The sequence below is a fragment of the Tamandua tetradactyla genome, chromosome 26 (genome assembly GCF_023851605.1).
Source record: "Tamandua tetradactyla isolate mTamTet1 chromosome 26, mTamTet1.pri, whole genome shotgun sequence".
Classification (NCBI taxonomy): Eukaryota; Metazoa; Chordata; class Mammalia; order Pilosa; family Myrmecophagidae; genus Tamandua; species Tamandua tetradactyla.
In genome coordinates this window covers 16,998,217-17,020,902 of record NC_135352.1, presented here as the reverse complement: position 1 = coordinate 17,020,902, position 22,686 = coordinate 16,998,217, and the positions used below count along the sequence as shown (strand labels likewise).

The window sequence follows — 22,686 nt, the reverse complement described above, 5'->3', positions numbered from 1 at the left end:
GGCTGAGCCCTCAATTTTGGAGCTCGCCCCTATGAAACTTTTCCTTGCAAAGGATAGGCTAAACCTACTGATAATTATGCCTAAGACTCACCTCCAGAGAGCCTCTTTTGTTGCTCAGATGTGGACCCTCTCTCTCTCTCTCTCTCTCTCTCTCTCTCTCAGTCAATTCAACAGGTGAACTCAGTGACCTCTCAGCTACATGGAACATGATTTCCAGGGCTGTAAATCTCCCTGGCAACATGGGACCTGACTCCTGGGGAATGAGCTGGGACCCAGCATCACGGGATTGAGAAAGCCTTCTTGAGAAAAGGGAGAAGAGAGAAATAAGACAAAATAAAGTTTTGGCGACTGAGAGATTTCAGAGAGTTGAGAGGTTATCCTGAAGGTTATTTTTACCCATTATATAGTATCCCTTTTTAGTTTATGGTGTATTGAAGTGCTGCAGGGAAGTATTTGAAATTGTTGAACTGTGTTCCAGTAGCCTTGATTCTTGAATAAGACTGTATAACTATATAGCTTTTACAATGTGACTTTGTGATTGTGAAAACCTTGTGTCTGATGATCCATTTATCCAGGGTATGGATAGATGAGAAAAAAAAAGGAATTAAATTAATAAACAATCAGGGGAGATAAAGCTTAAAAGCTGGGTAGATTGAAATACTATGGGTCAATGAGAGGGAGGGGTGAGGGATATGGGATATATGAGGTTTTTTATTGTTATTTCTTTTTCTGGAGTGATGCAAATGTTTTTAAAATGATCAAAGTGAAGAATACACAACGATGTGATGATATTGTGAGCCAGTGATTGCATAATATGGTTAGACTGTATGTATGTGGCTATTTATTACTAAAACTTTTTTTTTAAATAATAGAATTTGACTCCTATTTATATCCAGCATTATTTTCTGTTAGCCCTCATTTACTATCCCTTTCACTTTCCCTCTTTGAGCTTCCTTAACTTTTTCTCTGAACTTCATACTCACTAAATTCTTTCCTACCTCAGTGTTGTTGTGCTGTCAATGCTGCTGCTGCTACTGCTGCTTCCTCTTCCTTCTCCTTCTTCCTTCTCCTTCTTCCTTCTCCTCCTTCTTTTTGTTTGCTGCTTCTCCTTCTTCCTCCTCTTCTTCTCTCTTCTCCTCTCCCTCCTACTCCTCCTCTTCCTTCTTCCTTCCCTTCCTAATCCTCCTCCTTTTCCTTCTCCCTCCTTCATTTCCTCCCTCCAACTCTCCCTCTCTCCCTCTCTTCCTATCACTTCTATATCTCCTTCTTTCCCCCTCTTTCTGGCCTAATCTCTCATTTATGCAGAAAGCATAACTCTGACCCCTCTTGATAATATAGGCCCTTCCCCTGTAGTCACTGCATTCCTCGTTGCCCTATTTCATTTCTTCTTGCGCTGGTTCCCATCTAAAACTATTTTATTTATAAATTCATTTACTTTCACTGCGTATCTTCTCATGCTTGACTATAACTCCAGGAAAGAAAGATCTTAACTCTCTTGTCAACTGATGGATATTTAATTTCTTTAATAGTGTTTTGCCCAGAACACCTGGATCTGAAGGAAAGAAAGAAAGATGGGAGGGAAGACAATTTAGCATCTCAGCCTTGATGTAAGGGGATTAAGTGACTGAAATACCAAGCATTTCATTAATAGGCAGCTTCACTTATTAATAAGTTGCTATTCAAGTACTATAGTGACAGCAAGAAAGCAAGACTCCTCTTAGATCACCCTAGCCAAAACTTGCAAATGCACTGCTCTTTTCAGTAACGAGCTATTTGCTGGAGTGTAGCCAATGGGCATATGAAAGGCTTGAACTCTGTGAAATATTAATACTTAGTCTTTAAAAACAAGGACAATAATATTTACCTAAAGCATTAGATTTGTAGTTACTCTATTTTGTGAGGTTTTATGAATACGTAATGGATGATACTCGCTCGTATATTTGACACTTCAGGCTGAATGTAATCAATGATGAGTAAGTAAGCATCCATGAAGGAAACAGAAAAGAAATAAGTTTATTTCTCTAAAGGAATAGCATAGAGCAAGGCTGTTTGGTTTTATTCCTTTTGGCAGATCATTTGAAATAACTTGACACTCAGCCTGCGGATTTGAAAATGTTTTTAAAGCACAATCTCAGGGCATGCAGTTAATTCAAAGAAAAATTGTTTCTGAGACTGTAGCTGATAGGTCTAGGATATCTGCAAGATATACTGCTTTATACAAGACTAATTTCATAGCTGGAAAAGTATCAAGATATATTTCTCTAAGGCTTTGTGGAGTAACTTCACCAGCTCTTACTGATTTCGTTATTATTATTCCTTGAAACTTACTGTATGTACAGTGTATAACTTGACTCTATGCCTGCCAGGTAGAAAATCCATAATCTTTGCCCTTGAGGATGTTATAGGTGAGACATGAAAGACGGTCATACATATATGGATACAGAGATGCAAAGAACATCAGCCTGCCAAATATGAACTTTGATTTAAAAGAGAAGGAAATTGCATAAGCAAATACATTGGGAGTGTAATTAAGGGGACTGTGAGCTTTCTCATCAGTTAGATTTTTCCATTGTCTGGAATATTTAGAAGAAGATTACTTAGAAAAGTCACTAATATTTCTGGGGCTTTTTAAGGTTGCAAGGAGGATTTTACTATAAATAACACTCTTGAACATAAAGTTCTGTAGCATTGAAGGCTGTGATACATAGTGAGGCTCAGCTCTGTTTGTTAGCAAATATCATGGAGCCTATTAATCACGATAGAACTTTACAATGACAAAAGTTGTGTAACTCCTTAAGTCTGGCAGAGTTTCATGAAATGTTTTAGGCAGCAGGGACAATGGAAGGAAATTGAAGTAATAATAACACAGCATTCTGAAGAAATTAACACATCTCAAAAATATTTCTAAACTAATCTCACAATTAATCTTCTTGGAAAAGGACTAGTTCTTTCCATTTTACTTATAAATGTGTTTAGCCAAGCACAAGTTCAGATTACTCAAATCACTTATCTAATGAAAGCTTAATTGACCAACTTAATCCAATAAACTAATTATTTTGCCCTCTGAAAGGTAATATCTCCATGATAGTAACCATTTCTTCTAGAAATTTAGTTATATGGACCCTTGTAGAACTAGAGGAATCAGGGACATTACCCTAGTCCCTGATTTCCAGTCCCCTTGGTGGCTGGAAAATTTAAGGGAATAAGAAAAAATGACAACAACAAAATAAAAGTAATCAGGCAGTCATATTTATCCCACTGCTGAGGAAAGCACCCAACCTGCTGACTCTTGCACTGACCCCTCCTCAGTCCTCTCCTTGACATATTTTCCTTTTGGGGTCTGCTACTCATGGTCCTCTTGAAGTTGATTCCACCCAGATAAATATCTGGACAAATATCTGGACATGACCGAAAATGATGACTTGCCTCAAAAGGGCAGAGCCTGAGTCTGTTACATCCCTGAATAGATATTGCTTCTAAAGAACTTAACTTTGACTCCCATGTTTTTTTTTCTATCCAATACCCTACCCCAACCTTCTACAAGACAAGGAATTTGGAATTATACTATCCTGATTTGAACACACAAGAATAATAAATAGTCATCCCCAAATAACTCTATATGGTCAATGATGAGGTTTCTATAAACAAAAGTATATGTCTGTATTACAAATATACGTCTAGAGTGGTGAATTCAAAATTAAGTCATCACAATTAAGAAAAGATATTCTTGTGGAGGCTTTGTTGAAAAGATAGTAAAATAAAAAGACTTTTGAAAGGAAATATGGCAACAATATAACTTGATGTAGCAGTAGATTAATGGCTCCATGCAAGGTAAACTGGCCACTGTACAAACCAAAACCTGTCTTGCTCAATTCTTTGCTTACTTCTTGCCATACTCAGAAATAGCCTTCCAAACATATGCTCATATTCATTGGAAAGTAGTTGATATGCATCAACATTCCTTGGCATTCTGCCTCTTTTTCATTGCGCTTTGCTCCAGAACATATATATTTAGCATTCATGTAAAATGCTTTCCTGGCAGTGGGTCAGTATTTTCTCCATGAAGAGCTCATTGATGACACAGAATAGGACTTCCCTTCCCCCTTAAATAGAAGACTATTATTCAGAGTCCTTTCTGTCACACTGAAAAACAGGGACCTTTTTATTTTTTATTTTTTCCAAGAAATGGCCTTTCCATTCCAGTAACAACATGTTCTGTTCCTCAGGAAATAAGAGAAGATCGAGACAGGGCACGGCTGGACTCCATGGTGCTGCTAATTATGAAACTGGACCAACTTGATCAAGACATCGAGAACGCACTCAGCACCAGCTCCTCTCCATCCAGCACACCAGTGAACCTGCGGCGACACGTCCCTGTGAGCTTCCTGCTTTCCACTTTCTTTTTCCCAAGAGGATGATATCTCTATACTTCCGATAGTCCCTTTTGCAAATGAGCAATCTTTGATGGCAAGGTCTACCAATATATGTGACCCTGATAGTTTCCCATAAAGATCATTCAAATAATTCTATGCTTCATGCAGAAGTTAAAGTGTGTGACTTAAAAGAAAATGTTTATCATTAGTTAGACAGTAAGAAGGGTCACCTTGGGAACTTATGCTTCCTAGTAATCAAATCTTTTTTGTTGCACTTGTTGACCTAATTATCAGTCTCCTCCGATATCATAGGAGTCCTATTAGCAAGAACTATGTCTGATTTGTTTAGTGATTTAATCTCAGTGTCTCACAAACATATATTGCATGCAGAATATGCTTAATAAACATCTGTTGTTTGGATAGATGTATGTATGTATGTATGTATGGATGGATGGATGGATGGATAGATGGTTCAGTGGATGGATGGATACTGGTGGAATTAACACAGTGCACTGCAAGAAATAATTTAGATGAAAACAACCTGAGAACATTCTAAAATTCACTCAGAATAAGCAGAATAGAGGTGAGAATTTTATTCTACGACGCATTCATTTCATATAAGACAGACCCTCCTCTGAGAGTCTTAGGCTTACCAAAAAATTTAGAAGCCCAGGACTGAACACTATACATGGCTTCATATTAAATGGCTTAGTTTGTGCATATCCAACAAATGTAAGGGTGAGCTTATTTTTAATTAAGCCTTGAAGTCCTTTTTATTTATTATCTATGTTATACATTTAAAAAACACACTAAGTCAAGAAAGTACACATCAAAGAGGTGGAAGTTTTCCTGTACATAAATTTAGAGCATCTACTGCAATAGAACTGTTCTGTATCAAATTCCACCACTGATTCTGAAGTTATTCAAGAATAATTTGACTGCAGGCAGTATATTTCAAAGTAAATAAACAGATTAAAATAATAACTAATACTTAGTATATGCAAGGTATTATTCTAATTGCTTTACATATGTTAACACATTCATGGTTCACAATGTTTTCCAGATGATTTAAAGGCGTAGAGAACGTTAGTAATTTCATGTGCCAGAGCTGAGATACACACCCAGCCAGTCTTGATATACAAAGGAATGTCATTTAGCTGTTCACTGTTCTCCTCTTCTAGAGGGCTGTAATTGGAATGTGATAGCCTGAGAAAGATTTAAAAACAATAATTTAAAATGGTTAATTTTCAGTTAAAGACTTCAACCCAGAGAGCCAGTAGAAATGGAATTTTTGTCCTCGCTTGTAACCTTCTGAATAATTTTTTCTTATCCTTCAGGATTCATTTCAAATGTTTTCTATACAGTGAAGTCTTCTTTAAATCTTCTTCTATATTCCAAGACAGAATCAATTACTTCCTCTCTGGTCTTGCCCATTTTGGTGTTAGCATATATAACAGGCATCCAAATGGGGGCCATGCAATCAATCTAATGAAGACCAATATTAAAGCATATTTTTAATATTTTTACGTATGGAAGGTGCACAGAGGTTTCATATTCATTTTCATCAACATTTCTAAGACCAGGAATATCCATCTTTGTCAATAAGAGGTACTTCTTAATACTTCTTTGCCATTCAATGAAGGTCTGGGATCATGTTTCTCTTTAAAAGTGTTCTTGTGTGAGTTACAAATCTCTCCTTATTTTTAATCTCTCTCATTTTCTCTATACTGTCCACTTTCATAGACCCTCTCCTTTTAGGAGAAAAGACACAGCCCAGATTTCTGCTAAATACAATTCCGTGTTGTCGCATCCATCTCAGAAAACGAGATAGCCTTTACTGGCTGCACTTGAGTGGTTTTTTGTTTGTTTGTTTAAAAATATATTTACTGTGAAATATATATATAAAAGTAATAAACTTCTAAGTGCATTGTAACAAATAGTTATAGAACAGATTTCAGAGTTTAGTGTGGGTTACGGTTCCACAATTTTAGGTTTTCAGCTATTCCAAGACCCTAGAGACGAAAAGAAATATCAATATAATGATTCAGCAGTCATATTCATTTGTTAAATCCTATCTTCTCTGTTATAACTCCTTCTTCTCCTCTGATCCTTCTCCCAATCTTTAGGGGTATTTGGGCTATGCCCATTCTAACTTTTACATTTTGGAAGGGGCATCGATAATATGGGATAGCGGGATGGAACTAGTTCTGGAGAGGCTGGGCCCTCTAGGTTTCAGGACTTATCTGGCCTAGGAACCCATCTGGAGGTTGTAGGTTTCTGGAAAGTTCTATTAGTGCCTAAAACTTTTGTAGCCTCTCAGATAGAGCCCGTGGTGTTCTTTAGGGTTGGCAGGAATTGGTGTTGGTTGGAGTTTGGCAAACCACAATAAATAGCAATATCCAGCTGAAGGTTGCATAAGAGTGGCCTCCAGAATAGCCTCTGGACTCTTTTTGGGGACTGTTGGAATTTTTTTTTGAATATTTTTATTGAAAAATCTTCACACACATATAGTGCATACATGGTATACAATCAGTGGCTCACAATAGCATTATATAGTTGTGTATTCATCACCCTGGTCATTTTTAGAACATTTGCATCACTCCAGAAAAAACTCATACATCCCATACCCCTTACCCCTCCCTCTCATTAACCACTAGTATTTCAATCTACCCCATTTATTTTACCCCTTATCCCCTCTATTATTTATTTATTTTTTTATCCACATTCTTTTACTCATCTGACCACACCCTGGATAAAAAGAGTATCAGACATAAGGTTTTCAAAATCACACACAGACTCAGCTGTTTGTTGAATGGTAAAAGCAAAATAAAAACTGGAGCTATGATGGGTGCTGATTTTAAGATGTGTTTACATCTACATCTTCGGCTTCCATTTAGACTGTAAACTTGATTTTATATTACATGTGCTATCTCGTGAAATACCAACACCATTGCTGAACCATTGTGAGTTCTGTGAATAAAGATCTTTTTTTAAGCTTTCAGTTCCATATATACACTTTCAAAAGGCAAAATATTACAGTGGAACAGTTAGAAACTTTGGAGTCTGACAAACTTGGATTCAAATGCCAGCTCTATAACTGACTGCCTGGAGACATACGAAAAATATTTAATTTCTCCACTTCAGGCTCATGTGAAAATGGAGATACTGCTTCCTAACTAATGGCCTATTGGGGGGGAGTAAATTAAGGAGCACATGTAAAATGCTTTGCACAGATCTGGCAGAGGTGCAAGTTTAGTAATTGTTAATTCCCATCCTCCCCCACCCCCCACCTCTCCCACGCCACCCCATACTCACACCAGGCACTGGGATAAAGATGAGTGAGACAAATCCCACAAACCTCAAAACTCCCTTTTTGGTCTTTACGCTTTTCTGGTCATCACTTGTTCTTCTATTTCTGTTCCTCGGTATTTAAAAGCTAATTTTGACATGCACTCATCAGCAGTTTTCCCACAGGTACTTTCCAGTCTTTTTGATAATTGCCCCCAGGGATTAAGGGGATTATAGCAGCATGATCTGACCTTGATCATTCTCCAATGAGCAACTGTTTCAGATCCAAAGGAGAAATTCTCTCTGCCCCACCCGCGTACTCTGCAGTGAATTCATAGCTTACCAGGGAGGACAAAACACACAATGAAACAGTGACCTCTAGTTTGTGATAACTATGAGAAAATGGGAGAGATTAATGGGTTCTGCATATAATAAAGAGTATTAAGAATAATATGTACTGGAGTCTTTAAGAATGAATTTCAGAAGACAAAAATAGTAAAATATTGACAGAAATAAAGGCTTCATGGAGGCTGCTTAGATAGAGTCTTACAAGTTGCTTGTACTTTGGGAGAGTTATCACAGCCTAGGGTCCGGTTTTCTCCCTTTCAGCTTAAAAACTTGATTTTGTTCAAACACCCACACGGTGCTGGTCTCTTAGAGCTGGCTAATCCTAGCCATTCTCACAGGATTGGTGAGGGGTGAGGGAAGAAGAAAAAGACAGTTATATTTACTGAGCATTCGCTCTTTATATGTGATGTTATTTATTCCCTTGACAATGTTAAAATTTGACACCTGAACCTCAGAGAGGATGAGTCATTTCCCTAAGGACCCAGAGGTGGTAGGATTTACACCTGCATGCCAGACTCCAAAGTCTGTGCTCATTCTACTATATGATAACCTTCCCAAGACACAAGTTGTTCATTCACAATGAGATAAATACCATTTCTGGGACCAGAATACCTTTCTCTGTCATTCGGAGCATTTTCACCACTGCCACAAGGTATTTTGAAGTTTGAATTACTGATTTTTTTTTTTCTTTTTGCATGAGCAGGCACCGGGAATCAAACCCGGGTCTCCCACATGGCAGGTGAGAACTCTGCCGGCTGAGCCACCGTGGCCCACCCTACTGATTGCTTTCGAGTTAACATGAAAACTAGGGGAGATTGATAAGGTCTTGATATATCATTTATGCCATAAAGAAGCTAAAGAAACATGTGGACCAACTACTTCACTACCTTTAATTGAACTTCCAGCACTGTTCTACCATATTGTCTGTCTCCCTGGACATTCTCCCATTTTGGCCTGAGTTATAATGCTAGTCCTGCCTTAGAGTATGACTTTAGTCAAGTTACTTACCTTAAGCTTTGACTTGAATGATAATAATAACATCTTGCACATAAGATTGGGAGAGATGAAGAAGATAAGGGCTACAAAAGTATTATCTGTAAAGGATAAAACACAATCAATAATAGATTTAGTAACATTTATTTCATCTGACAACCATTGTATGCTGAAAAAAAGGCAACTTTATCTTTTTATTCACCTAATCAAATCATAAACAGGAGCCAAAATTAATGCAAAAGATGTCTAATATACACAAAATTCAAATGAAAATGGCTTGTAAATTACTTGCTACTTATGACTACCCCACTGATGTGGATTCATTTTAAAATTTTACTGAATCATATTTTTATTAAGTGAAAATGTCATTTGCTTTTCTTCAGGCCAAAAGTATATAAATGAGTAGATGGCCACTGATTTGAAATCATTCAAGACATGAGCAATTTCATCGTTGTGTATGTCAATTGTACCCATCCAATTGGAGAAAATTTAGTTTCAGTGCTACTGGTTTGGATTTATAATTTCATAGCAGAAACCATAAAACCACTTCGAATGTGAGGCCTAAGAAAAGAGAGATTCATGTTTATTAATCTAGTTCTTTCATAAAGCAGTATTTGGTGAGTATATTCTAAGTACCAAGCCCTATTCAGAGTTCTATCAGTGAACAAGACAGGTGAAGCTTCTGCTCTTGTGAAGTATAGATTCTATTAGAGATAGACAAGACTAGAAAAAGAGATGGGTGGATAGGTGGATGGACAGATAAGATTGATAGATGATAAAGATAGATAAATAGATAGATAGATAGACATTTTGTTTGATGGTAATAAGCAAGTTAATAGATTTGCAAATTAGAAAATGATGATACTGTGTAGTTTGAAGGGTAGAAACTACTTTAGCTTGAAGTATCCAAACATACTTTGTACTGATAATCAAGCTAAGATCCCAAATGACAAGAAGGGGCCAACAAAGGGAAATTCTGGGACAAAAGCAAACAAGGGCACAGTCCCTGAGGGAGGATCTAATTTGATGTATTAGAAGAACTGACAAGTAACAAAGATGACTAGAACATAGTAAGAACTAAGAGAGTGGGAAAATGTAAGGTCAGAGAGTTAGGATGTGGGGCAGATGATATTTGACTGTATACACCATGGTAGAAAGTTTGAAATTTTAAAAAGTTGACATAGCAATACTTACCTCATAATTTTCTCAGGTTAAAATTGCAGACCAAGTGATACTTACATTTGCCCCATTCCCCTCTGCATTCTCCTCACTCCTGCTTTTCCTCTGTGCTCTAGGCCACCACTGGATAGTCTTTGCAGAGGTTGCTCAGTAATTGCATCTACTCAGAAGACATGTCTTGACCACACACTGTGTACTAGTTACTAAGAAGACATAATGATAGCAATATCGTTTATAACTGTAATAGAGTATTTGTATTGCTATACAATGCATATATTGATATGATATATGGTATTTACAATAGTAGCTAATAATCACTGAAAATTATAATAAGCACTTTGCATGTAATAGCTTTCTTAAGCCTCTTAAGCTCTACAAGAGCATGCCATTATTATACCCAGTTTCAAATGAAGGAATTGTATTACACAAGACAAACCACTATCCCTGCCCTTAAATAATTTATAGCTCATTAGATAGATGCCTAAATGAGTCCATGCCACTGAGGTAGAGGGGCTATATGGTGGGCTAATGGGTACACAGAAGAGAGTGAGGTGCAAAGAAATAAGAACTATTTTGACACCCACAAAATCCCTGTGAGGAAGTCTGGGCAGAACTGAGTTCCCTGAAGGGTGATATATGTGTTGCTCAAGATCACACCGAAGGCAAGAGTGATCAATCTATGAACTTCTAATTCCTGACTTCATTGCCCTACCCTAACTAGCTCCCAAAAGTGTTACTTTCCATTCACAGCAAGCTGTTCAATTACCAAAATAGTAATTTGGGTAATTTAACAAATTGAATTTTTAACAAATTAACAAATTCGTTAATTTTTCTCAAGCATTTGCACCTTAAAAGAGAACCTTCTGAAAAATGCAATTGTTATTACAAAACAGTGCATAACTGTGGGTGACATGCCTATGGGGGAGGGGGCAGGAGAAAGGCATGTAGGAAATATTCACATACCCTTTATAGCAAAGCTTTCTTTTTTTTAATAGGATGTGGAATCAGGATCTGAAAGTGGTGCTGATACCATTTCAGTAGATCAGACACAAATAAATTTGTCTTCTAACAATGAGTCTGCTGAGCTACCATCTCCTACCCCAGTGGTCAACTCTGGAACCAAACCCAAGGCTATGGTAAGTTGTAAGCAGCAGTCAGTCTGAACGCGTAAATCTTGATGGTCAGCAGGTAAGAGTTGCCATGTCATCTGTACAATATAGAGGAAATGCTCTTGGACTCTTTGCTGTAGTATTTAAGTACCTTAGAAACATTTTTTTTTTTTAATGAATCATGATCACACGAATGTTTCACCAAAACAGGTCATGGACCCATAACTATCTAGAATGTGACAATAGCATTTTGTTACTGGAAACACAGAACTTTAAAGAACTAGGAGTACAAATTCTGAAGATGGTTCTCCCTGCATTATTATACTATTTATTACCATTACTAGTTATTTGATCTTGAAAAAATACCTTCCTAAGCTTCAATGTACATGTATCTAAAATCACCCAAGTCATATATTTTCCATAGGCAAAACAATGTAGCACATATAAAAGGCCAAGTGAATTCTTTGGCGTAGAGTAAGTACCGAATCAATTGTAAGCTCCTGTCATTATTATTATGATGCTTTGTAGACTTTACAGAACTACCACAACAAATGAAAAAGGGACTCATTTACCACGTGGAATAATAGATCATGGCTTCCACTGTGAATAAAAGACATTGTCCATTAAGTAAAAAGTTGATCTGCAACAGGAAAGCAGTATTTGACTCTAAACGGTAATATTTATAGGAGCAGTAATTACTACTTCAAATATCTAAAGTCACAGTAGCTCCAAAATAACCTTCCTCAGTTTAGTGAAAATCATAGTATGATATTATATTTTAAATGCCCATGTTAGCTTAACACGGAGAAACAAGTTTGGATAGCACATTCGCCTGACTTGAAAATAAAAGGCAAAGGCAGATCTGAAATAGGAATCAATACACTTGAATTTGAAACAGGTTAGATTGCTGCAATTGCAAGAAAAATGAAAATATATCATTTATATCACAGATATGCCAGCTACTGTCTTAACTTAAGACTTCGATATTTTAAAAGAAATTAAATTCCCTATTAATTACATCGATAGCATTTATGATGGAATAAACATTTATTGAACTCATACTAGATGAAAACAACTCATAGAGGAATCAAATATATTCCGTTTTTAAACAACTTATAATCTTCCAAAGGGAGATAGGCATGGAAACAGTGAAACGCCACGGAATGCTATGTAGGCTATACTAGTTCTCTCTGTGTTGGAAATAGGAAGAGCCAACCAAAGACTGACAATAATGCTATTTGGGGGTGCCCTGGAAAAACAGGGCCAAAAATAAAGTGTGCACTGATCAGACTGCAGTGCAGTGGTGTTCTTGTTTTTCATAGTGAATAAAGAAGGTTAATGCAAAATTAAAGCATCATTTTGCCACATTCTCATTAAGGAAAAAGATAAAGACCTCATAATAGTTTTAACTTGAAGGTTCTGAGAATCATTGGAGTATTGTCTTTTTGAACATTGGGGAGAGGTAGGGGGCTGACATGTAAGAATGAAGTGGAAAGGAAGGTTAGTTCACTTTTTAAAGGGTCTATTGATATCCTGCTGAGTTCTTTTCACCCTGTTTGTTCTATGCTGGTCTTTTCCTCTGGAATAATTACCACTGGTATCCACTATTTCTCCCTTGGGACATACGGATTTTAATGCGCCATCACCTTATCATTTGTAACAATTTATACACTGGGTGTGCAGTTTCCTAGACTTTCTTCGATAGCCCCATGTTTGTAAAGACAGTCAATATAATCGCATAGAGATACGTGCATACGTTTTATGGTAACCATCTTCAATTAAGTTTTAGAACAAAAAGCATAAAGCTTTCAGTTTTCTCTGGATTTAAATCTCTTAGAGTACTTTCTGACATATCCTTTCTTCAAATTCCTCATGCTTTGCCAAATCAATTGACCAAACTATCTACTGCACAGGCATAATTGAGAAATGCTAAAACCAGCGGTTCAGGTGTGATTTGTTATCTGGGGTCGCAATCACTGCTTCGTAGTCCTGCCACAACGCATTAGTGAGTGAACAATAACTGAGGGAATAGGCTTGACCTCCAAACACAATATTCCACTTGAAGACAACCAAAAAATGAATGGCACAGTCTGGCTAACACCACAAGTGGGGTGAGACAACCTGACACGCAACTCTGAGGTGTCAGATTTTCAAAAGCTCCTGAAGGTCTCCCAGAAAAAGGTAGAGAAGCGCTACATTTGAGGGCTTCTAATGGTTCAATTTCATGCAGTTATCCAGTAAAAAAAAAAAAAGACCTGATAATGAACACTTCACCATCTTTGTTACAAATAATCAATATACTTCAAGTCCATTGACAGAAATTACTTCATATGAGTTTTGAGTTTATTTCCTAATGGAGAATTCCACAATATTCCCTTCACATTAAGTAGGCTCTTCTTCATATGTGAAAACTGATCCTGCTATGCAACTATAAAAATGCCATTTTGTGTTTGTCCCAATTATACAGCATATAAATAAAACTCAATGGATCCAAGAAAGAAAAAGAAAAACCACCCAGGGATTCCCCATAATAGTTTCAAAGTAATCCAGGTTTTGTGCATAAATGCAATCACATATCTTATAGATATAATCATTAATCTAAAGTAATTATGCCTATGATATATCAATGATAGGTGCAAACCCTAAAATTGAGTGAAAGCATGTAGTTTGGGGCATTCAAGTCACATCATCCTAAAGTACTGTTTAAACCCCAATTCATGGCAACAAGTGGGCAATTTTGATCTTTTTTTTTTTTTTTTTTTTTTTTTTTTTAAGGAAAGACAGAGAGAAGGAAGGAAGGATAGAAGGAAGGAAGGAAGGAAGAAAGGGAAACATCTTTAAACATTTTCTTGTTTTATTGTATTCTGTTTCTCCGTTTTTGTTACATGGGCTGGGGCCGGGAATCGAACCGAGGTCCTCCGGCATAGCAGGCAAGCACTTTGCCCGCTGAGCCACCGCGGCCCGCCCGGCAATTTTGATCTTTGCCCATGGGTGCATCTTTGCCCTGGGTCCATGTGGCATGAAAATAAGAGGGGTTATCTCTAAAGTAGATGCCTACAAGTGGATTTGCCCAATGGCCGATTATAAAATGACCAAATTCTATGGGATTCTCCACGGAACCGTGAGGACAAGGCTGGGTGGTGGAGAAAGTGGTAAGAAAGTCTGTCCAGAAGAAGCCTAAAAAGATAGAGGGGCCACAAAGACTTGGAAAGCAAGTTGCATCCATCTCCAGTAAAGAACAGACTGAGAAAAAAAGATAATGAATATAAGAAAATTGGAAAAATACTTCCTCTGACTTCAGAACTTTTTTTTAAAGCAGCCCCTCTTTGAATTCACCCAGTAAGAGTTTGAAATGTGAGTTAGACTTATTTCATCATGAAGGACCCTGTGTAGGGAAGAATCATCAATTTGCTAAATCTTTCTGCCACAGCTTGCCCCTTGTGGTAATAGCCCCTCAGAAAGTGTAAATCAATGTGAAAATGCCCTCTGTTTAAAAATTTTGAACCCCACTGATAACAGAGCACTCATACTGGAAAGAAACCCTGTGAACTTACTGAATTTGATTAACTTCTTTCATTCACATGTCATACCTCATTAAATGTAGAAATCATGCCGGGGGGAACCCTGTGCTTCTAAGGAATATTGAAATTCTTTAGCTAGATGGCAAGTCTTATTGAGTAGAAGAAAATTCATAGTGGAGAGGAAACAGTGAATGTAAAAAAATTTCATTCAGCATTAGAAAATTTATATGTTTGAGAAACCTTTAAATATACTGAATATGATAAAGTTTTCTCTTCTTTCGAATCTCATTTCTTATTCTATATTTGCAAGGCAATACGGGGTGGGGGGGACATATAAATGTTAGAAATGTGGAAAATCTTAAGCCAAAAGTGAACCCTCATTCATCAAAAAATTCATATTGGAGACAAACCTTGTGAATGTCAGTAAGCTTCCATTCAGATGTCAAACCTCAGTCAGCAGAGAATTTATAGTAGGGAAAACCCCATTGCCTGTAAGGTATGCAGGAAAGCCTTCAGCCACAAATCAAACCTAACTGAGCATGAACCTTTTCATACTAGAGGGAAACCTTTGAATGTGATGAATGTGGAAAAGTCTTCAGCCAAAAGCAGTATGACATTAAACATCAAAACATTCATACTGGAGAGAAGCTTTTTGAATGCAATGAATGTGGAAAATCCTTCAGCCAGAAGGGAAATCTCCTTACCCATTAGAAGATTCACACTAGTGAGAAACCACGTGAGTGTAAGCATTGTGGAAAAGCTTTCATACAGAAGTCACACTTCATCAGACACCAGAGAACTCACAAGAGAGAAACCCTTTGTATATAAGGAGTGTGGGAAAACCTTCAGTGACAAACCAACCTTACTGATCATGAGAAAATTCATGTTGGAGAGAAACCCTTTAAATATATTGAATATATGGCACAGCTTTTGGCTAGAAGAAATATCTCATAAACCATCAAAACATTCACACTGGAGAGAAACCATATGAATGTAACGAATGTGGAAAAACTTTTTCTCAACAAACATCATTTACTGTATGTGTGAGAATCCATTCAGATGATAAACCTTATGAATGCAATGTATATGGAAAAAGCCTTCTCTCAAAGCTCATCTCTTAGTGTACATGTGAGAAGCCATAAGGTGTGAAGCCTTTTGGTTGTAATGAATGTGGCAAAGCCTTCTCTCAGTTTTCAACCCTTGTTCTACGTTTAAGAATATATACAGGTAAGAAGCCTTATCAGTGTAGTGAATGTAGGAAAGCTTTCAGCCAGAAGTCATACCAAAATTAAACACCAGAAAATTCATACACATTAGAAACCATAAGAATACCTTGAAGATGTGAAAGTTTTCATCAGGAGTTTATATCTCATAGCACATTAGAAATAACTGTTCTAAAGCAGAGCACCATGGATGAGGGAAGAAAAACTAAAAACTTATGGCATACCGGAGATTATATACCGACAAGAAGGACATTCATATGATAAAAAGCCTGTGACCAACAAAAACCTACAGCAAACACCAAAGGTAATGCTAAAACTTTAGAAGCGTTTCCACTAAAATTGGGGACAAGAAACAGATAGTCTGCTATCTTCATTGCTATCAGCATAGATCTGGAGAACTTAACCAGTATGCAGTTATATAAATTGTAGGTGTTGGAAAGCAAGAGACAATACCAGATATCATTTACAAATAATATAAAACTCCTGCGGTATTGAGGCAGCAGAAGTGAACCCAGAAACAAACTCACACACTTAATAGAATTTAAAATATGATAGAAATGGCATCGAGAAATGATGAAGTAATGGGACTGTTTAAAAATTAGTTTGATTCTGGGATCTATCCTGTATCCACTTTTTGAAGAGTGCTTTGAAAACTATTGCTTTTTTATTTCTTTGCTTTGTATATATGTTTTACTATACAATAAAAAAAGTCAAAAAAATGTTTTAAGTTAGTTTGGAGGTAATTTGTTGTCTAAGAAGGGGATAAACCATATACAAAAATAAAATGCAAAGGGGAATATGAAAAAAGCTATATTCTTAAATCATCTTGAGAATAAGAGAGCATTCTTTAAAGCAAATTTTAAAAATACCTAGCAGTTCTTCTCTGAGCATGTATACTCAGGAAATATGTACCAAGGAGGATACTTTCCGTGGCATGATTGGTCATAGCCAAAACTGGAAGACAACTTTTAAATGCCCATCAGGAATAAAATGGAAAATTGTTATGGTAGAATGCTCTATCTGTAAAATGCAACATAGGAAACATGCATTAACAGAGAAACACCTCAACAATTGTATTGAGAGGGAAGAGTCAAGTTGCACAATGACACATATAATACAATGAATTTTTTGTAAATTTGAATAAAGATTTCCCTCATAAAATTCAGTAGTATATATTGGCAATGGATACATACATTGTGTGTAAATATTTCTGAAATGGATTTGAAGGTGCAGACCATATTCTTGATAGTGATTTCTTGTGAAGAGTGGAAGAGAGAAAGGAATGAATATGAGAGGTGGGGTCAGGATTGGTAAAAGGGGATTGCAGCTTTATAAATAAATAACTGTTTCTCTTTTAAAAGACTGCACATAATGTTCTAAAAAATGATCATGGTGATGCATATACTATTACGTGATGATATTGGGAGCCATTGATTGTACACCATGTATGGAATGTTTTTATGTCAAGAATGTTTGTTTGTATGTTGTTTTGGCTTGTCAATTTAAACAAATTTAATAAAATTTAAAAAAAGACTGCAAGTAAATATAACAAGATACTGATTAATTCTAGATTGTGGCATATGGAAATCTTATTTTATTTTTTAAGTTTCTCAATAATAGGGATATGGGTGGGAAAGCTGTACCTTTAGAAACAGTATCCTAATGGATTCATTCCAATCAAATACTAAACTTTTTATAGAAAATATTTGTAAAATTTTATCAATGGTGAGTGGATAGATTTGTTCTCTGTGTAATATGAAATTATCTATTTGATTAAAATTAAAATGACCGCATAAAAAAAACACTTCATGTTCAGAGTTTTTGTAGTAATCCCTACTTTGTTTCACCAGGTTTTATATACCATATTTTTGCTTAAATAGTTATCAGATGGATTTTAACAAGGCTTGTGATTTCCCCTAATGCTACTTACTATTTAAAATAAAATAGAGGGATAAAAGTCCTGTCATTTTTATAAATGGGAACTGCAAATGCTTCTTTTTTTATTGAATCTGAAGAGGAAAAATACAAGGTAACATATGAAATTGGCTAAAATTTAAATAGCATTTCATAATGTCAGGATATTACTGGTTTTCATATCCTAAGTAAAGAAAGTATTCAGCATAGCTAAGGAAAAAATGACACAAAGGATTTTTAAAGAAAGTTTCGTCAAGCTTTTCTGAAACATCAAATATTTGAATTAGTACAGTATACAATTAACAAATTAAAACAAAAATGTAATGGCCTTAGGAAAATGCCTTTGATTATAATGCTCTTGAATGTGGTGATTTTATTTTGACATAGCTAAGCAGTAATATAAAAATATGTGGATTTTTAAAGAAATATTTGTCTCTCTTCACCAAGACTCTCTTTGTTTATGAGGAAGAAAATAAGTCAAAATTTATAGCTTTTTAAGGAAAAGCCAGAGAGCTGGGAAAGAAAAGAAATCTTTCTATGATTATTGTAATGAATACTTCTTAGAATTTTGTGATTCTAAAGCATAGAGCATTCCATCTCCAAATACTATATTTTAAAATAGTAAATAAATATGTAATTCCTTTACCCTGGATTCAGAAAAATAGAATCATTTCTATAGCCATTTGTTTTTATTTCTATAATAAATTCAAAATCTCATATTTCGTGTGTTTTAAGTTATTGACATCTGTGTTCAATCCATTTACACGTTCACTCGTGACAGTTTTGTTTGAGATGGGGTACGAAATCTCCACAGCACCCTTCTCGTGTAAACCCCTTTCATTCTGAATTTGGGAGTTTCATTTTGCCAAGAAAAGTGGAACTTGTATCCGAATACATTGATTGTGAATACTGAACTCTGAGCAGATGGTATTTAAATAAAATTTTTACTTGGCGAAACTTTTTTTTCCTCCATTGTCTGTGTTTAGTTTTTAGTAATCTGGCTAATTTGATTTCTGGAGCCAAATTCCTAAAAAAAAAAAAAAAGTGGGGGGAAAATGGAATATATATGAATGAAAAGTGGGACAATTACAATTGAACAGATTCCATCAGGACAAGAAACATTTAAAAAAAAAAAATCTTCCAGGCAACCTAAGATTCGTTCCTATATAGTGTTGCACATTTTATCGCCATTACAGTGAGAAAAATTTAGTTTTTCCATGAGCTGATGTGACTTCTTGAATCCAGTGTACATTTTTGTCCAAGAGAAATAACAACTTCCAGTTATTTCTGGGCACTGTCAAATGGCAAGTCAACAGCATGCCACATCACAGCAACCAAGAACATAATTCATAGCACCGAGCAGTAATAATAACGGGTAATCCATTTTCACAGAGGACACACTCTTCATTTCGAACCTAGTTGTCTCAAAGCTCTAATTACTTCCTCAGTGCATTCATATTTTTTCTACTTTCATGCTAACACACCGATTATTAATTCTTCTCCCAGGATTTGATGGCCTCTATACTCGTTTCTTCAAGCCTGTCAAGTCAGTTAAATATTTCACCATGAATTCACTGTGAAGAGCAGTTCCATAAAGTATACACCAAGCCCCTTCTAGACAGTTTTGAGCTGGTTCGACCATGTACCAAATTCCTAAATTTAAAAATAAACATACTAACGAATGACTAAGATGTTTTGGGGATCGTACATCTAAATATTTGGAGTCATGTAGCAAAAAATGTGAAAGTCAGGAAAATGTTTACTTTTTATCTTCCTGAGATGCCATCATTTGAAAATATCTATTTTTCTTGACTGATCTGAGTATTTAATACCCAGAGCCTTTCTATTTTACACTGTAACTGAACACTAATACTATTAATTTTACAAAACCCATCTTTATTTTTCCTAAAGGTTATTGGGAATTTACTATGACTATGCATAAACCATTATGTTAGGCACTGGGACAGAATTCAAGGGTCCAAAAAAACAAACAAAACAAAGAATGACATGCTTGAGATGCCTGGGAACAGACTCTGGGATCAAGAATTGCCTGGAGAAGGTTTACTGGGGAGTGTTCTCAGGAAATAGGCATGTACAGACGTGAGGAGGGCAGAGGGAGGGCAGAGTAGGATGGCATTTCGCTTACAACCAAGGCCACCATTGACAGTAAAGAAAACTGTGGACCTGGGGTGCTCCTTCAGAATTGTCTCAAATTGAAGCGGTGGGGCTGGACCTCAACTTCCCTGCACCAGCCAATCATTGGCTTGAGGCTTCTCTGGAAAGCGATGTCGCCTTGGACAAGGCAGTTCTTGTGGCCAAGGGCATTTCCCATCGAAGGAGGCAGCCACACCACTGAGAACCATGACACTCAACAGCTGGGGAAGTGGTGCAGGGCCTGGAAGAAGGACTCTAGGTGCATCCGTGCACTCACTGCCACACATGATAAAGCCCTCACCTTTACAGGACTCACACACACTAAGCATATAGTCAATGTATAATAAGTGTGTTGAGATGTAAGTAGTAAGTACTGTAATGCAATCATGGATTCAAGATGCAGTAGGTACCTGCATTAGCTAGAGTTCTCTAGAGAAACAGAATCAGCAGAAGATATCTGTAAGCGTAAAATTTATGAAAGTGTCTCGTGTAACCATGGGGATGTAGAGAGCCAAGGTCTGTAGGGCAGCTCCAATGAAGGTCCTCAATGAACTCTCAGGAGATGCTGGCTGGCTGAAGCAGGAAGAGTGACTGTCTCTTCTGAAACCTCCTTAAAAGGCTCCCAGTGATTAGATTAAGCATCATTCATTGCAGAAGACACTCCCCTCAGCAGATTGCAAATGTAATCAGCTGTGGATGCAGCCAATGTGGTCATGATTTAAGTCCATAAATGTCTTCACAACAAAAGACAAGCCAGCACTTGCCAGACCAGACAACCAGGCACCACCACCTGGCCAAGTTGACACGTGAACTTGACCATGACAGTACCAAATTAAAGATAGCATCAAATGTGAGGATTAAATAGTAAAATATATTTATTAATTCAGTTAGAGAAAACGAAAGCTCTCATGTAAAACTTTCCAGAGAAAATGCCAAGGGACTGAGGTCTTTAACAATGAGTAGGAATTGCCCAGGTGAAAGCGGGTGACGGGTATGTCAGTCAGTCAGAATAACTTGTAAAAAGCACCAGAGAACAAAAATGGAGTCTGCTCAGGACATATTAGGGAATCTAACTTGACTAAAGTTTGGCTTCAGGCACCAACTGGCTGAAAATGTAGTTAGAATTGCCATCTTGACGGGTTTGTGGAGAATGTACAATGCCCTGCAAAGCGTCTGCTCTAAAAGTGAGATGCAGATGTTTTTAAAATAAGAAAATAAAACGATTTGCTTTATGTTTCAAAGATCTAGATCTCTACGAGTAGTATTAAAAAGATACATTCATGGGGTGGAGGGCTCTGGGGGTTGTCAAAGGGAGGTAGGAAGGGCAGCTAATATTTGGGGATAATGGCTTCAGCAAAGACATGACACAGGAAATAGACAAGATACAGGTTCAAGCATGCAACAGTGGAAAGTAGAATTAATAATTCTGAGAATTGACCTTTTGCAAATGATGAGAAAAAGGAAAGATTCAAAGATGTAGTCAAGATTTATGTCTCGGGACATTAGGAGAATATAGGATTATTGATTAAGGTGATAAATAAAAGAGCAGAAGTTGGTATGAGTAGAAAAAATGAGTTTCTAATAAACTTTATAAAGCTATCATTAACATTCAATAAAATGTACCCATTTTTAATGTACTGTTCAATAATTTTTGACAAATGTATATACCTATATAACCATCGCCACACAGGAATGGCTGCATAAATTGCAGGAATGGTGAAATTAGTTTTAATTTCACTATTCATCTTTACATTGTACAATAATGGTTTTAAATTCAAACATATTTTTAACTTATGTGGAATCACCAACATTTCATACTTCATATTTTGTACCTTGTTCATGCATGTGAATTTCATTCTTAGAAAGGTAGAAACAAGTATGTAAATTTGAAATGTGACTTTTAAAGTTTTCTCTAATTTTTGTCTCAACAGTATTTAGGGCTTTCAGATGCCTTCTTCTAGTGTGAACAGAAAAAATCCTTATTTTATGTGGTAAATGCTTTGATGTGTCATGTAAGGAGTAGCTTGTAGAAAATGGTGGCACAATTTTAACTTTTTAGTGGCTTGTGACATTATATATATATGTACATAAAACTTTATAGCATTCCGGTGTTTAGCAGTATAAATGTTCTGGGCAAGTTTTAATATTTCAAATGCCTTTGGATATTCCTGCAATAAAGGCAGCACCCTCTGCATTAGGACTTATTATTCATTTTGCCTATTGTAACACTAAAATAGTCTATAACTGAGTACAACTTCTGTTTATAATTGTTATAGAAATAGGGAAGGATAATAAATTTGTGAATTGTGGTTCTGTTTATACCTCTTTAGGCAATAGTGGTCATTTAATTTATGGCTGTTAACACCAGCACAGATCTGCTGCATCTGGCCTCTTAGTATTAATGAAAATTTTACAAAGTACCCTATTTTGTAATTTAAAAGTAGGTGGACATCAATTAGGTTTGTTTGGAAGCTGAAAGCTACAGTCAAAGGAGAATTTTATGTTTTCTATTAATTTTTTTAATGACGGGTTAAGAGAACCACAATTCATTCATTTCTTTATTTTTGTCCCTAACTCTGAATTT

The 22,686-nt window shown here is 36.3% G+C and overlaps 1 protein-coding gene across 4 annotated transcripts in view; it reads left to right on the top strand.

The window, feature by feature from the left end:
- DLC1 (DLC1 Rho GTPase activating protein) overlaps positions 1-22,686 on the top strand; it is a 456,370-nt gene that overhangs the window by 122,792 nt on the left and 310,892 nt on the right. For all 4 annotated transcript variants that reach the window (XM_077144218.1, XM_077144217.1, XM_077144219.1 and 1 more), the window contains exons 3-4: positions 4,227-4,376; positions 11,177-11,317. In XM_077144218.1, coding sequence (XP_077000333.1) covers positions 4,227-4,376; positions 11,177-11,317 — 291 coding nt within the window. The remainder of the gene's footprint in view (positions 1-4,226; positions 4,377-11,176; positions 11,318-22,686) is intronic.